The sequence below is a fragment of the Zootoca vivipara genome, chromosome 14 (genome assembly GCF_963506605.1).
Source record: "Zootoca vivipara chromosome 14, rZooViv1.1, whole genome shotgun sequence".
Lineage (NCBI taxonomy): Eukaryota > Metazoa > Chordata > Lepidosauria > Squamata > Lacertidae > Zootoca > Zootoca vivipara.
In genome coordinates, this window is record NC_083289.1 from 14,687,875 (window position 1) to 14,704,041 (window position 16,167).

The 16,167-nt window shown below is 41.6% G+C and overlaps 1 protein-coding gene across 2 annotated transcripts in view; it reads left to right on the plus strand.

The window, feature by feature from the left end:
• SPPL2A (signal peptide peptidase like 2A) overlaps nt 1-12,583 on the plus strand; it is a 37,090-nt gene extending 24,507 nt beyond the window's left edge. For both annotated transcript variants that reach the window (XM_035131169.2, XM_035131170.2), the window contains 3 exons: nt 609-686; nt 789-949; nt 9,680-12,583. In XM_035131169.2, the coding sequence (XP_034987060.1) occupies nt 609-686; nt 789-949; nt 9,680-9,754 (314 nt within the window). In that variant the 3' untranslated portion in view covers nt 9,755-12,583. The remainder of the gene's footprint in view (nt 1-608; nt 687-788; nt 950-9,679) is intronic.
• The last annotated feature ends 3,584 nt before the right edge of the window (nt 12,584-16,167 follow it).

Here is a 16,167-nt window from a genome sequence, read left to right on the forward strand (position 1 = left end):
ATAATAATAATAATAATAATAATAATAATATCCTCTATTTAGTTGTAAATTTAGTTGTTCAGTGGCCACATTTTTAGGAATTTTCTGAAATATCAGTGGGAAACTTGATTTAAAATGGTGATTTAAGTTTGGCTTTTTCTTCTTGCTGATTTTAAAATAGGGTGGTATATAATCAGTAAATAAAAACATAAAAATATAATCGTTATTTAAATCAGTGATTTAAATTGATCCATATTGCTGGTAGCTTCATGGTGAGTGCTTGAATAAAGGTAGATGGGGCAAAGCATGCCCTCTTGTAGCCTTCTAAAACAGTAGCTAAGGGTGCCGCCCCCCCAACGCCCCCCAACCCCTTTTGTAATTCTAGGACAGGCACCCGCAAACTCGGCCCTCCCGATGTTTTGGGACTACAACTCCCATCATTCCTAGCTAACAGGACCAGTGGTCAGGGATGATGGGAGTTGTAGTCCCAAAACATCTGGAGGGCTGAGTTTGGGGATGCCTGTTCTATGATTTCCTATTCATTAGTATAAGAAGAGTGGATAGTGATTTTGCTTGCTTCGTTTACTTCCTGACAAATATTTCTGACCTATAATTTTGTGTTTTTCTAGGTCTCCTGGTGGCCTATTGTCACAGGTTTGATGTTCAGACAAGCTCTTCCTCTGTGTATTTCATTTCTTCCACGATAGGTAAACAACTCTAACTCTTAATGGGGGTATATCTACAGGGAAGCCATGAACATACTAGGTATATGTTACTCAACAGCTCTCTTGTTCCTTCTCTTTCTACAGCTTATGCTATTGGCATGTTGGTCACATTCGCAGGCCTGGTGCTAATGAATATGGCACAACCAGCCCTTCTCTATTTAGTGCCGTGCACACTAATTATGTCCACGTTAGTTGCTTTGTATCGCAAGGAGATGAAAAAGTTCTGGAATGGCAACAGCTACCAGGTAGGCACAGTGCATTTTGGTCATTATGTGCTTTTATTTTGTCCATTCAAAAAAAAAAACATACAGATGGCACACAGATATTTAACAGATGGATGCTTTTGAAAGACGTAGCTCTTGCATGTTACATGATACAAAATACGGAATTGAGACAGTCTTTTTTTGTTCACGTTAGAATTTTTGAATTTGCATTTATTTGAATACCCGGCCCTTCCCTAGACTAATAATTGTTTAGTAACAATAACAGCTTGCTTTTGTGTCACTTTCTTTAGGAGTAATATAGCCAGGTGTAAGGAAAAATAGTACTGTAAGTGTTTTCCTTCCATATAGTAAAATTGACAAAGGCCTAGTTCTTATTGAGATGATGCGCCTCTGTCCGTCCTATTGCAGACTGCAAGTGGGGGTTCACATGGCTTGAATGCTCCTTCATTCAGAAATATTCCCTCCAGATAGAAAGGTAATGTATTAGGGCTCAGGTTTATATAGTTTTCTTCATGGAGGACTTTCTTTTTATTTTCTTTATTTGTTCCATTCTTTACTGCTTCATATTGAAAAGTTTCTAGCCAATTTGAAATGCAAAATCCAAAAAATAAAACAGCAATGCAATAAGAGTTTTAGAGTGGTGTCAGAGATGGTTGCGGCTACTCTTGAGTAAAGACGCTCCACTCCGTCTTGTCTTTCAGTTTTATTGCGCATACTATTTACAGTGCAAGAACATCAGCAAACATGACTGCTCAGTCCGTGTCAGAACCCCGCAATGGCTTCCTGCGGGTTTTCTCCCAGCATAAAAGCCTGGGCACCCTAAAGCGCCGCCCCCTGGCCCTACGGGTGGGCATGCGGCTCAATTCGGGCGTCGGAGGGAAGGGCCGCCTTCCTGGCTGCCCTGTGTCCGAAAGCCCTCCGTGCTCCTCCTCCCCTATTCCTCTCTCGAGCGGTGCTGGGGCTCTGGTACATGAGATAGCCCTCTCTCCACTCTGCTAACTTCCTCATTCCTTTCTCCTGACTCGCTGCTTGTGCTGACGCTGGGCGAGGAGCTGGTGAGGATGATTGGTGGGGGCTCTCTGTAGAGAGACCCCCTGACAAGTGGCAAATAAAATCACCGTCAAAAGTCAAGAGTTTAAAGGAGCCGGGATTTTTAAAATGACTGGTTTGAATAAAAAGATTTTTGCCTGTTGTCTAGAAGGTGTGTCTGTATCCAACGCTAGTCCTACTCAGAGCAGATCCATGAAAATTAATGAACACTATTCAACCCAGGGAGTTTTACATAGCACCAACTTTGCTAGGAAAGGCATTTCACAGTTGGGTCACAATTGCTGCAAGTGTCCTTTCTCTGGCTACATTGCTCCCTTCCATTTTGAAGTGTAGTTGCAGCAGGGTGTTGGCTGATGACCATAATGTGCAGGCAGGTTGGTGTGGGAAGAGCTGTTCCCTTAAGTATTTTGGTTCCAAGCCATTTATGAGTGTGAAGAGGTGAGCACCAGAACTTGGTGGGCTTAGAAGCAAATAGGTAGCCAGTGAAGTTAGTCTCAACCCCAATCAGAGCTGTGCGATTAATCTTAACTATGATTTGTTTGAAACCATCCAACTACAAACCACAGATTGATTGTGGAGCTGCCTTATTTCAACAAAGAATACGTTGAAATGCAATTTAGGAGCTAGTTGCCGTGCTAAGCTGTGGATAATTCACATTGGGAGTAAAAGCTTGCAAACTCCTTGACCTCAAGCCCAAGGCCCACCTCGGCACATTCCTATTCCAATAAACTATAGTTTATTGTGGTGTCCAAACGCAGCCAATGAATCATAGAATTGTAGAATTGGGATCCTGGGAGACATCTATTCCAACCCCCTGCAATGCAGGAATCTCAACTGAAGATTCCATGACAGGTGACCATCCAACCTCTGTTTTAAAACCTCAAATGAAGGAGAATCTGCCACCTTTCAAGGGAGTCTGTTCCATTGTTGAACAGCTTACTGCCAGGGTGTTTTTACTGATACAGATCTATTTGCTAGGGGATATTAAATCCAGATGCCGCCTCCTACACCTCTCACTGGTGCTTTTAATGGCTTGGTTGCAGTACTGGTGGCTGCCATGTTCTAGGAATGCTCAGTACTAAAATATAAGACCACAACATGCTACTAATCATGATGGCTATGCAACCTCCATGTTCAAAGGCAATATGCCTCTGAATGATTGAATATCTGTTTGGTTATTGGTTAGTCGACTGTTGAAGCAGGAAAATTGCATAGCTATCTAGTGAAGACTGATCCTTCTTTCCATATTTAGAATGTCAACCAAAGAAGTTCAGCTTCATCCAGTGTGTGCTTTATAGACCTTTTTAAATACAGCTTTTATGACATCCTGTATGAGTTCTGATTCCCAGAGTCTGTGTGCGTCAAGGAAGCTCTGGTTACTGTCTTTTCAGAGAGTACTCAAGCATAAAATTCTTTGGATTTGAATGATGTTTTTGCCTTTGTTCACTACCGAAGTTTGCTCTAAATACTTCAGCCCTAGTTCCTAAGCTAACAAAAGACCACTCATACCTCAATAAGAAGCTTCATTATTTAGAAGTATTATGTTGCCATAGCAATTGTTTCATATGCTTTTCTCAGCTAGCTCCTTTTTGAAGGATTAAAATTGCTTTGAACTTTGGACCTTTGTGTCAGCTTGACTTCCCTCGGAATGAAAAACGCAGACTTAAAATTTGGGAATCTGAGTGCAGTTCAAATATTGTGCACCGATTAATGAGACCATTGCTCTGGTCTTGATGCACGCAGCTTCAGGAATTGTTCTCATAATATTTTACTCCATCTAGCTTGACCTTCAAAATAAGTGGTGAGGTATATATATTGATTGTGTGGCTCAGCAAGCTTCAGCATGCTTTAGGTCGTGAGACTTAAAGGCATTCATGTACATTTTATTTAAGGGGAAGAGGGACAGCACTTCAATATTGTTTGTGCTCTCTCCGGATGGATTGTAAAGATACTTAGTCCATTTTTTTTATTAGGCATATAGGAAGTGTTATACTGAATCTGACCACTGGTTTATCTCGCTCACTCACCAGGAGCGGGGGACTTTTTTGGCTCCACAGGCCAGATCCATATCAGAATCTGCCTCCCAGCTCTTAATTTGTTGCTATTCACCTGGAAGCTCAAATAACGTCAGGTGGCTTGGTGCTTTGAAAACCACTTTGCATTGAACCAGCTGATAAAACGAAGGAGGAAAACTTCAGCCACCTGCAAGGTGCAATGAAGTCCTGACTTCAGAGTGCTGCAAAACTGAACAGGTTTGGGTGCATGAGAGACTTCCCTGCAGGGAGCTGTCTTGAACACCCAAATCAAACTGGATGGACCTCTGCTCACATCAGCTGTTAACACAGGATGTCACTCCTGCTCAGCACTAGGTTTTGGTGCATAAGCGAGCTCTCAGCAGGGAGCTCTTAAGCGTATCCAAACCCAAACCTCACACCAGCTGATTGCACTAACCCAGCACTAAGCAGGGCTGACTTCTCTGCCTATTGGCTGATGTGAGGGAAGCTCAGTCCTGCTTGATTCAGTCCTCTTGTGCATCTGGACCGAGTAAGATTGACCTACTACACCTCTGCCAATGCATGGGAGTACAGTCCTGCTTTGCACAACATTTCAGAAGCTCCCGGCAAACAGCTGGCCGTTGGGCACTTTGGAAGCTGCACAAGGGGATGTGATGGGCGCTGCCTATTGACTGAAAGGGGCTTTGCAGATGCTGCCAAGTACTGCTCTTTCCTGCACCATGCCTGACATCAGAAAGGCCTTGCAGGTGGAATGAAGAAGCTGGCAGGCCAAATTTGTTCACAACTTACAGTGCATGCTGCCTGGCAGCAGCTCTCGTGGTTTTCCGACGGGGTCTTTCTTCGTCCTACTTGGAGATGCCTTGCATTGAACCTGGGACCTTCCCGGTACAAAGCAGATTCTCCGCCCCATTCTAAACAAAGATCCTGAGCGAAGTGAATTGATTTACTATTGTTGTGTGATAGATTTTTATTTTTTTATTTTTTGGTTGAAAAGTATGGAAATGGAAATAATAACAGAATGGAAACAGTTCCCAGATCTTGAAGTGCTGCACGGCAAACATTCTGTGCCATTCACACTCCCAGCGGCGGCACAGCTAAGGCTCATTTAAGGTTCTTTTGCATGTTCCCTGCAGGGTTGGATCAGGTCCCAAATGTGCAGTGTAAAATGTGACTGTGCTTGAATTAATACTCACATGACACAAGCTTTCTCGAGTCAGCTCTCCCTAGAGAGCTTTTTACTTGTTTTGCACTGGTCTTCTTGTGTATTAAAAACAAGTGGCTCTCACCAAGGCAATGAACTCCTCAAGAATATGCTTGTCACAAGGCATAATAAGCAGTACTATTGTACCTGAGTAAAACTTGGGCTTCTTCTCCCTCTCCATTCACAGCAGCCCTGTTCACTCACATTTGATAAAGAGAGGTAGTTAGGGCATACTCTCCTGAAACCTTTGTAGAAAGGTTTGTGCCAGGAAGACCTTGTTCAAATAAGTGTATTGTTGCTTCTAAAACATTGCATATTTCAGTTTTTCCATCAGGGCAAAGGTGTACGGAGGCCTGAAACTTCCTTTCCTTTCTGACAGGATACAGAAAGGAACATCTGGCCCAGGGCCTTAGTTGCCTGTTGACCTTGACTTATGTCGGGTTTCTCCAAATCAATGTTATTCAAATCTTTTGAGGCCATATCTAAAGCACGATTATACCACTTTAACAGACACTGCTCCCTCTCCCCCAAGAATCCTGGGAACTGTAGTTTGAGTGCTGAGCGCTGTTAGGGGACCCCTATTTCTCTTACAAAATTACAATTCCCAGAGTGTCTTCACCAGCACTTCCTCTTCTCAGGGAACTCTGGGAATTGCAGCTCTGTGAGGGGAACAGGAGGTGTCTCCTAATAACTCTCACCATCCTTCACAAATTGTATTCTCCAGGACTCTTTGGGGAAGAAGCCATGACTGTTAAAAAGTATGGTGCAGATATGATCACAATTAGAAGTAGTTCACCAGCATGCTCCCACAGCCTAGGTGCCATATTTTGCAACCGTCCAGTCTTGAGGTTACCAGGAACATCTATACCTCCTCTTGTAGTGGAATGTGGTCCCATCCAGAACAGGTAATGTCTTCAGTTCCCGCCTGTCCACATTTTCTCCCATTTTGTGGGAACTCAGCCTTAGCTTATGGACCCTTATCCAGCCCACCTCTGTGTTCAGGCACCAGTCCAGGACCTGCACAGCTTCTTCTGACTAGTGCGGTACAGAGAATGAAGAGATTAAATTGTGCGTGATTTATGTTTTATTCTAGACTGAGCCGGCACTAGTAACAGCACCTCCAGGCGAGAGCGCAGCCTGATAAGTCAGCCTAAGTGCCAGTCAAGGGACTAGTTGATGACCGCATTTCGAGGCTTGTATTTAATTTGCACTGTTTTTTTGTATTTATTTATTTGGATTGAATGCACACCTATAGTTGTTAAGAGTGCCCCGTTACCCGCCTCGACAGCATAAAATAGCTATTCTGAACAGTTTCAGTGATGCAAACCAGAATCTATTCGAGATGTGGACTGGTTAGGTTGCTGCTTTGTTCTACCTCCTATTCAGCCCTGCCTTAAGAATGACACCATCATGTGAATCAGTCCAAGAAAGCATAGAACTGTTCAGAAAGCCTTGTGGGAATGATCTATATTCTTAATGGGTTAAAACCCTGAAATGGAAGTGGAGGGGTTGGCCACACTCCAGTCTCTCAGCTAGACCTGAACTCGGTTCTGCAACATGTATAAATTGTGCAGCTTTAACATGTCCTTATTTTATACAATTTACTTCTGCTTGGCATGAAGAAAGACCATGAAACGATGACCTCTAGAACTGCTACCCACAATCCTCTGTGGTATCTTTGAGAAAATTCACCAATTACCCATTTTTTCAAGCCTGTGTTGAAATTCCTAGAAGGAATGTTGTAACTGAACATGAAAGCTGGTTCATGGGGTGCTGATTTCAGTTCTCAGTACAGCTCTGCATTCTGTGGTTCTGCAGAACTGGGCAATCCATACACATCTGTAGCTCAATTAAACAAAACATCCCCCACCACCCGCCCAAACTACTTGGGTGTGTTTTGTTGATGTGTTAAGTTTTAGCCATCATCTGATCATCCTCCAGCCTACCTATGTTTATTTTTGGCTGGAGTTGGCAGCGTGACTTATTGGTCTGCTTTGTGTTTCAGTCCTGCCAGTACGAGAGAGCCTAGTGACATTAGATTACATGTCATTGTGCAGCCAAAATCTGCTCTTCAAATAAGACCGGCGAAGTGCTTATCTCCATAGGCCTGTTTGTACTGTCTTCCAAATATGTATGGTATTAGTTCAGAGGGCTGCATGTACCCAGGCTTCTCGAGCATAATCTTTCTGTACTGTTCCCTGAGGTATGCAAGCAAATGTTTTCCTTCTGAACAACACTCCTTGGCCATCCGTTTGGTAGCGTCCCCTAAGGTTGTCACTGTCAATCCTAACTCCCCTGAAGTAGCCTGAATGTAGAAAGGAATTTTGCAGATTGGCATCATTTTGAAAAGTAGAATGAAATCTATGAACCACTTGCTTTTGAATTTCATTTTGACAAGCCCATTGAGTTTTTGATCCGTGTTGAATGGTTAGCTTCAACATGGGGAAGTCACAAGAATTGGGACAGAATTATCATTTTGTGTTGTGGAAATGGGATTTTCTGGTTACTTTCGATGCCATTTTTCTTTCTTTCTCCAGCTTGCCCATTGGAGACAATGGAGGAATCTAAGTCTTTATGACAGCAATGATTGGGACAGCAGTGTGGGCTCTCGCTTTCCAAAAAACCCACAAAATTTTAATTAGTAGAAACCAAGCAAGAAGTTCATGAGTGGGTCTTACTTCATGTGGGAAATGTGATAGATTTTAGTTTTTAAACTAAATGCCTTAAAACTATAACAAAGGCAAGCCAACTTATGCCACATGTGACAAAGAGAGGCCACACAATTACTGCCATAGTTCATACTTTTGCTTCCCAAGAAGGCATCCTGTAGAAAGAAACCTCCCAGTTGTTGCAGTGGCTCTGTTTCTAAAGAGCTGTACCTCTGTTACCTGCTTTCCAGCATTCGCCGTACTTTCGACAAGGAGAGATGTTATTTACACATCCTCATGGCTGTGCTGTTTTTCACTCTCCCTTTTTGAACAAGAAAATGAAATGGGGACAAACTGCGGTTGCCTCTTAGCTAGTTTTGGACCAGCAGCTCCTCAGATGCTTGTTTCCCCACGATAAATTGTTAAAGAGGCAAACGTATGAACTGGGCTGAATATTAAAATCCCTCCCCAATGGCACATGTCTGGATTCTGAGACGATTCTCCTGCAGGTCAACTGCAGCCTGAAACTGCTTCACCCTTGGCTCTGACCCAGCGTACAATAAATAGCAAATCCTGGCTCTGAATGGGCAACATGACTCAAGTCCACTCCACTTCCGTACCTTTAAAAAAAAGTGTTATGAATTACTGCACATAGGAAAATACTTGACTCATTAAAGACACATGCTTTGCTTGCAGAAGTAATTGATGCAAGGCAATACTGCCTTAAGCTCTTTGTTCTTTATTTGCAATGTGAATGGCAACCTGTGTCATTCATGTCACACAAGCATCGCTAACTTAAATGGCTTTTATTTTACATTAACATCCAGCTACCAAGTTGGCCCAAATGTGGGGGTTTATTTTGCCTCTTTTGATTGCAGACTTCCTGGCAGATATATTAATAGATAGCCCTTTTTGATGAAATCATTCTTAGTTCTTGTTTTTCCACTAGCAGTAGACAGACATTTGCCCACTGCAAGGAAAATAATGACCCATGCTGACTATTTACTTTCTGGGGAGTCATGGGTTTTCATTTCCTGTTTCCACCCCCTGCCCCTTTCAACCCAAAACTATAAATCATTTGCTAACTTTTTAAACAGCTTTCCCTCCTTTCCTATTCAGTGTGGAACAGTAAGGGGCTAGCATGACAACAAATATGCATATCTCATAGCTTAGATGATATATTAGGACTACATTGTGTGATGTTTAGTAGTTGTAGGGAAGAATGAAGATTTGCATTTATGCAAATAACTAATATGCAAAATAACTAATTTATGCAGTTATCCTCTATTTTTCCAAATAATGGAACCCAGTGGTCTATTGCTTTAGACATACTGTACAGTATCAGCAATATGTCCTTTTCCTTTCTGCTGCCTAGCCTTCTGTAGTCCACTCTTTTAGAATATTCATTCATTCATTCATTCAGCCTTTATCGGCACAATCTTTTAGAATATTTCAGTCTGATGAAGGAGCTGCAAATTTTCTGATGAAGATCCTCATCAGCTCAGTAACTCTCTCGCTGAAATGTACTTCTTGGAGAGAGGGAGTAGCCAGTTTCCATCTTTGTTGCAGAACCTTCCACCAGCACCCTCCTACAGAACAAGTTTTCAAAAACCTCTAGGAAAATTTCTAAAGGGTACTTGTGGGTGTCATGCTGCCAGATTGCAGCCAGGGACAAAGGATGCATTATTTAGCTAGAATTTTTTTTATATTGTTTTGTTTGCTGCTCAAGCTTGGTTCAGTTAAATACCGTTGTATCTATTACATAATCATTGTAACAGTTGCTTCGAAAGAGTGCGCAACGATTTTATTGCTAATAGTGTACTTGGTCTATTATCAGGTGATGGATCCCATGGATTTCACTGCAAATGAAGAAAACTCGACGAGAGCCAGCGAACAACGTGAAAGACAGTAACAGGGCACCCAAAATAATGTATTAAGATTTTCTAGTCAAATATAATAAGAGACTGGTCTGATTTTTAAATTGGAATATTTCTTACAATTTATTATGAAAAGAATTGCCTTTTTTTTACACTTGCACATATATTTTTGTGAAACGTTTACTATTGATGATGCTATCACATAAAGCTCTTATTTTTTAAAGTGCCAAACTAGATTCAATAAACCCTGTGCCTTGTTTACTTCAAAAGGTAATTGCCTATGAAACAGATAGTATTTTTTACATATTGTCCAACTTGCTGCTGTGTATAAGACTCTCTGACTTAATACTTCTTTGAAGATGTTTAGCTGCGGAGTGGCAGAATCTAGAAGCATCTTACACAGATTCTTTCGGTAGCAGTGAATGAAGAATTATAATTTGGTTGGACCATAGGTAACAGTGCAATTGTAATAAGGCATGGATTGCCACAAACTCACAGTGTGAAATATGAATGGTTGAGGGTTAAAATGAGATGGTCTCATCATAGCCTTTTCTTGTTGAAGATGGGCAGTTCTTCCACTTCTATCACAACTGAGTTTTGACTCGGTTTATATTCTATCTTTTCAAGCGGGTTTATTTTCTCTGCATAGTTGTGTGAACACCAAAACAGTTAAAAATAATAAACATAGAACCAAGAAAACAGAAATGCTCTCCTTTTATTCTAGAACCTAAATTAATGTTTAAAAAGCTTACTTCCCATGCCAGGGATTCAGGATTCTTTTTGAAAATTCCATTAACCCCTTGTTTCAGTAAGGATGTAGGTCACCAATAATGATTGTTCATCAGCTATTATTCATAAATTGCTATCCTGCTTTAGAGGAAGAAAAGGTATGAAAAGCAAATGTAGTGTTCATCCTTATTGTCACTTTGGATTTGGAAAATATTTCACAACTATGATAGCGTCTTCTAAATCTTTCTTTTTGAAAGCTGTAATGAAGAAAAAGCTCCAAGTTTGAACTGGCACACATTTTGAAACCAAAGATACTTGGAGGATTCTGCAACAGACTGTTGGCAATGCCTTAGCCACAGTTCAGAAGTAGCCAGAAATCATGGACCTAATAAGGAATTTATCCTCTTTTATGAATTAGGAAAGGAGGTGGGGATGTTGTGATTTTAAACCAATTGCGGTTTCCTTTGATATCTGAACTTGAGGAACCGTGGTTTGTTTAAACTGTGGTGAGAACAAGACAGGATCTGAAAGCAGGGTTTGATTCTGGCTTCTTTTCACTAATCATAGTTTAATGAAGGCGCAGTTCCTCGAGTTCTGATGTCTAAGGAAATAGATTTGGCTAAAATCGGAAGCAGGAGCATTCAAGACGAGGAGAAGGGGAATAATTGTCTTCAGGACCAAAACTCGCTGTGGCTTGTTAATGCAGCAGAATTCTGTGGCTTCGTCTTACATTTGAAGGCCTTATTCTGCAAAGCAGTTTAAATGTCCTGTCTACCCCTTTTCAAAATGATTCAGTACTTAGAAGGACCCTCTTTGGTGTTTTCCTCCATGTCGTAGTAATCAAATGGAGGAAGAAAATGGGGGCTTACCAGCTAGCCTCACTTTTGTAGCCTTGGCCTGCTATGTGTGGCCAGTGGAGGTGCAGGATAAGGGCCATGGGCCCTTGGGCTCCTCTACAGAATTATAGAATCTAATTTTCTTAACTGCAGGCACAATCTACCAATACCTTTCTCCTACATAAGCTCCACAGCAATGAACGGAAGCTTGACAGAACTACCTTTGTAATATTCCTCCTTTACCTCTGAGGCATTCCCAGTAGAGAGACATCTTTAATGATGGACATTATTCATTTTCCAAAGCTCGCCTTACAAAAGGACTAATTGATACAGGAGATGCATTTGAAGTAACCATGGCCACAAAGTGGCTTTCAGATTGGTGATTTACCAATCAGGTTTACAAGCCTGGGAAACTTGAAGCGATAGCCGCCGAGCTGTCTCATCCCATCCCAAAATATGAGCCGTCAGTTTTAAGTTATTGTTTAGTCAACTAATTTGAACACCGGCAGATTTAAGATCTTACGCTGATTGTAGTGAACAACAGAATTAGCCTGAAACATCCAGCTACATTGTGGCCACAGAAGGCGTTTCTCCCTTAAAATGGTCTCTGACTTTGAGGGGACGAGCCTAAATTGTAGTTAAAACTAGTTTTATTTTGAGTCATGAACGCATGCAGTGAATATGAGAATTTTCTTAACCTGCCTTACAAAACTGGGAACATAAGAATCTGTCTTTTTACATTACTTTGATGCTGTGTAGCTGTCAAGATTGAGAATCTTATCTGTAGAGGAATATCTCATTTAATCATTTCTAAACATTTCTTGGATTATATTCCGCTAGACGTACCGTAAATTAATTTTGGGGCAGGATGTTTATCATCAACATAAACTTTTGCTTTTTTAAGGGGTCTGTTTGCTCAAGTCATGGTTAATATTCAAGGGGTTCTCATGTGCTGGAATTGATTTCAGGGTGTTAACAATATTTGCTTGGATTATTTTTTTAAAAAGGATAGTTTAGCTATCATCTACTGAGAAGCATGCTATTAATCTAGTTAAACAGGACTGGTGTTGGAAGCTTTTACTAGAAACATTAAATGTTTAAAAATTGGTTGACTTTGTACACTTTATAAGCCTTAATACCAATTACATATTGCTTAAATCATAATGCCATTTACAATAACAATCATTTCTGATAACAACCTTCTTTCTTGCTTTACCTCTGAAACATTGTACATTAATGTTTTTAAGAATGTTATAATTTAGAATATTTGGTATTTAATAAACTTTTCAAACAGATTGAGTACCATACCATCCTTGTATTTCTTTTCTGGATTAAACATTAAATTAAGGATTAAACATTAAAACATAATCCACACAAATAAAGCGGTACCATACTCCCTATTTAGTTGCTTTTTGGGTTGTTGTTGAGGACTTTCCTGTTCCAGTCAACTTTTAAAATACAGTATTGTTCTGCAGGCTTGAACGGAGAAGATCAGTTTGCGGTGGGTACCAATTGGATAGTGCCAATGGCAACAATAATGCAAATTCCTTCTCTGGAACAGTTTCACAGATTTATACTAAGGGCTGTGCCACTGCTTGCACAGGGCCCTTCCATTCCCCCCACTTTAACTCCCCTAGAGCTTCCCTTTCCCGCTCCATGCAACTACTCGGCTCACTTTTCACCTTCCCAACCTTGTTTGTGTGACAAGGCCCCGGGCCCTGTAGTTCCCTAATATATAATAAACACGGACATGATAATTTAGGTTAATGGGCAAAAATAGGCCCTAGCTTTATTGGTTACAGATGTCAGCGGTTTGGCTTAGGCATTGGGTGGAACCAGAGTTACAGTGGTACCTCAGGTTAAGAACTTAATTTGTTCATTATACGTGATTATCTTTACTTTCTATGTGAATTGGTAAATCTCCCCTGGAAAGGCTAATGTTTGATGCACCGCTTCAGGGAAATTATAGAGCGGATGCTTAGATTTGATGTTATTGGAACTGTGTAAGATGGCGTCTGCCAACAACGAAAGGACTTTGAATTGATTTGGCAGAAATGCCAGCATGTGAAGAGATGTTGTGAATTTATAGAAGAGAATCAGATGGATATAAAATCCACACAGAAACATATCATTTGCTTTAATTTGCTTGTGGGAATAATCCAGAGGCTGTGAAGAATGAAGGATAACAACAGAAAGAACTAGAGGAATTATTAGAAGAATATGAAAAGCAGTAAAATTGAGATAAGGATGAGCCCTCCAAACCTTGAAGCATGGGAAGTACCAAGAATAAATTATAATTTTGCAGAATATTTGGACTATTTGATATTCATATATAAAATTTGGAATATGTAATGTGAATTTGGAAATTTTAATAAAAATGAGTTATTAAAAAAAAACTTAATTCGTTCCAGAGGCCCGTTCTTAACCTGAAACTGTTCTTAACCTGAGGTACCACTTTAGCTAATGGGGCCTCCTGCTGCCGCCGCGCCACCGGAGCACGATTTCTGTTCTCATCCTGAAGCAAAGTTCTTAACCCGAGGTACTATTTCTGGGTTAGGGGAGTCTGAAACCTGAAGTGTCTGTAACCTGAAGCATCTGTAACCCAAGGTACCAATGTATATCCTGACTCCTGCCTGTCTGCAAGGAGTCACACTAAGGGTAAACCACCAGCAGGGGGAGCCCTTTGACACATGTGGGTCGTGGCATGGCCCTAGCCCACAACCAGGCTTTGGACAGGATCCACACCCCTGGATCCTTTTAACAGGATACCCTAACTGAAGAGGGGCAAGCAGAGGCAACAACCTCCCCTCCCATCACAAAGGCTTACCTTTGTTGTGACAATTGCTACAAGGTAGATGGAAACCAAGTGGGAGGTGCCAATTTGCCAAGTGGAAAAACTCCTACCCAAACCCATCAATATGGCGGCCAACATATGTCCATAGCAAGCTCACTGTCATAGCAATGCATAAAAAGAGGGCAGGTGAGCTGGGATATCCGGCAAAGAGATGAAAGGAGGCCGCCCGCCCCCTTGGTTGCCCCGCAGTTTAAATGGCATGCGGCCACAACCCTGGCTGCCTGATTGGTTGGCCGGGGGCATGACACGACCAGGAATCCCCATGATGTGGGCGGCATCCCTCCGCCCCCCAATCTGTGTCACTGGAGGTCCCAGATGCCAGTCCGCAACACAGCCCCCCAGGGAAGTGGAGCGGACTTCTGAAACTACTTTGCAATTCTGTTCTGCAGCCCTGCTTTGCATACCTGTTTTCACCTTCACTCTTATATACATCCCCCCCATTTGTGCAACCCCCCTTGCATGCAAGTCCCCCCCCATGGCAACTTCCTGCATCTTCTTCCTCCCACACATTGTGACTATGCAGCACCCTTAGAATCACAGAAGGGTCATCTAGTCCAACCCCCTGCAAAGCAACTCTTTTTGTCCACCTTTTGCCCAGTTGTGAAGCCACCACCCCCTCCTATTCTGCAGACCCCCTTCATGCCTCCTACTCCCATCTTCATCCCGATTCCTATGCCTCTTATACCCTTATTGCAACCCCCATTTTTTATCTTCAGCCCATTTCCCCCCGCCTCTTGCTCCTTTCTTTGCTCACCTCTCTGTTGCACTCAGGTCACCTCCATTTCCATTTCAGCTTCCAAGTTATGGGTTAACTCCGCACACATATTCTGAGAGTAACCAGATTGAGGCACCATATAAAATCTGCTTCGCAGCTTTTGCTGTGTTCATTCATATTGCTGCTGGAACAAATTCACCTCCTTTTGTGAAGGCGAAACAAAATCAAAGTAATGTTCTTACCGTATGCTCTGCTTTGGCCTTTGCTAATTTGTCAAGCACAGTCCAGTTGTTGGCAGTCCTGAAACCAGATCTTGAAATAGCTGCAGAAATCAACTTGTGGTTATCCATGGCCCAATAATACTTGGTCTTCCTTCTTGAAAACACCATAACCTTTGACTTCACAAAGTTAATAGTTATAAATTCTTTTCTGCAGTCATCTCCGGTGAGCAGAGCCCTAGCCGGCATTGTGAGATTGAGACAACATCATCTGTGCATAAGAAAATGTAAACTTTGGTACAGTAGTGGTGAGTTTAGGAGGGTGTGAAGATATTGAGCCTAAATATGTGGGAAGATCGGTCAAGTATAAATAAAATCAGCAAGGACACATCCTTGCCTAACTGCACAGGTGGAAAAAAAGTATGTCAGTTAAATGACCAGAAAATCACACACCCCAAGTCCTGAATGTTCTGCAAGGTTGTGTGGCTTGCCATCATTTTCTTCAGCCAGCATGGAAAATCTAGTAGTGCTTCCTTTAATCTTGAGCTATGAAACAACTCCACAAGGTGAAGCTGTGGCCGGAACATTCAACTTGGAACATTTCATTATTTGTCTCCACCCAGGACTTCAAACATTCCAGCTTTTAGCGACAATGTGGAACAAGTTAAAATGGAAAAAAACCAAAATTGGTTTCAATGACCTTGTTATCCTGTGCACCACATTTCATGTTGCTATTAAGACAGGGTTTTGTACATGCACTGACTTAACAGTAACAAGAACTTGTGATTAAAATGCAGGTGCTATTTATGCTTGAGTAGTCTGCCTTCAGTGGGAATAGTGTCTTGAGGGCTGTAATTTAAGGACAATAAGGTCAACTAAGAAACAAGAAATTAATGCTTTACCATCTCTCAAACACAATTAATTTGCAATTTGAAAATGTTCTCCTTTAAAGATGCCCATTAGCTTTAAAGTTGGAAGCATAAATAGGCAGTAAAATTGGAGAGCTACGCAACGTAAAGGTTATTTTCCCACACTCCCAGCAGCCTACATTAAGGAACCCAGTATTTCTTTCGCCAAAAGTGTTGTAAAGCTTGGA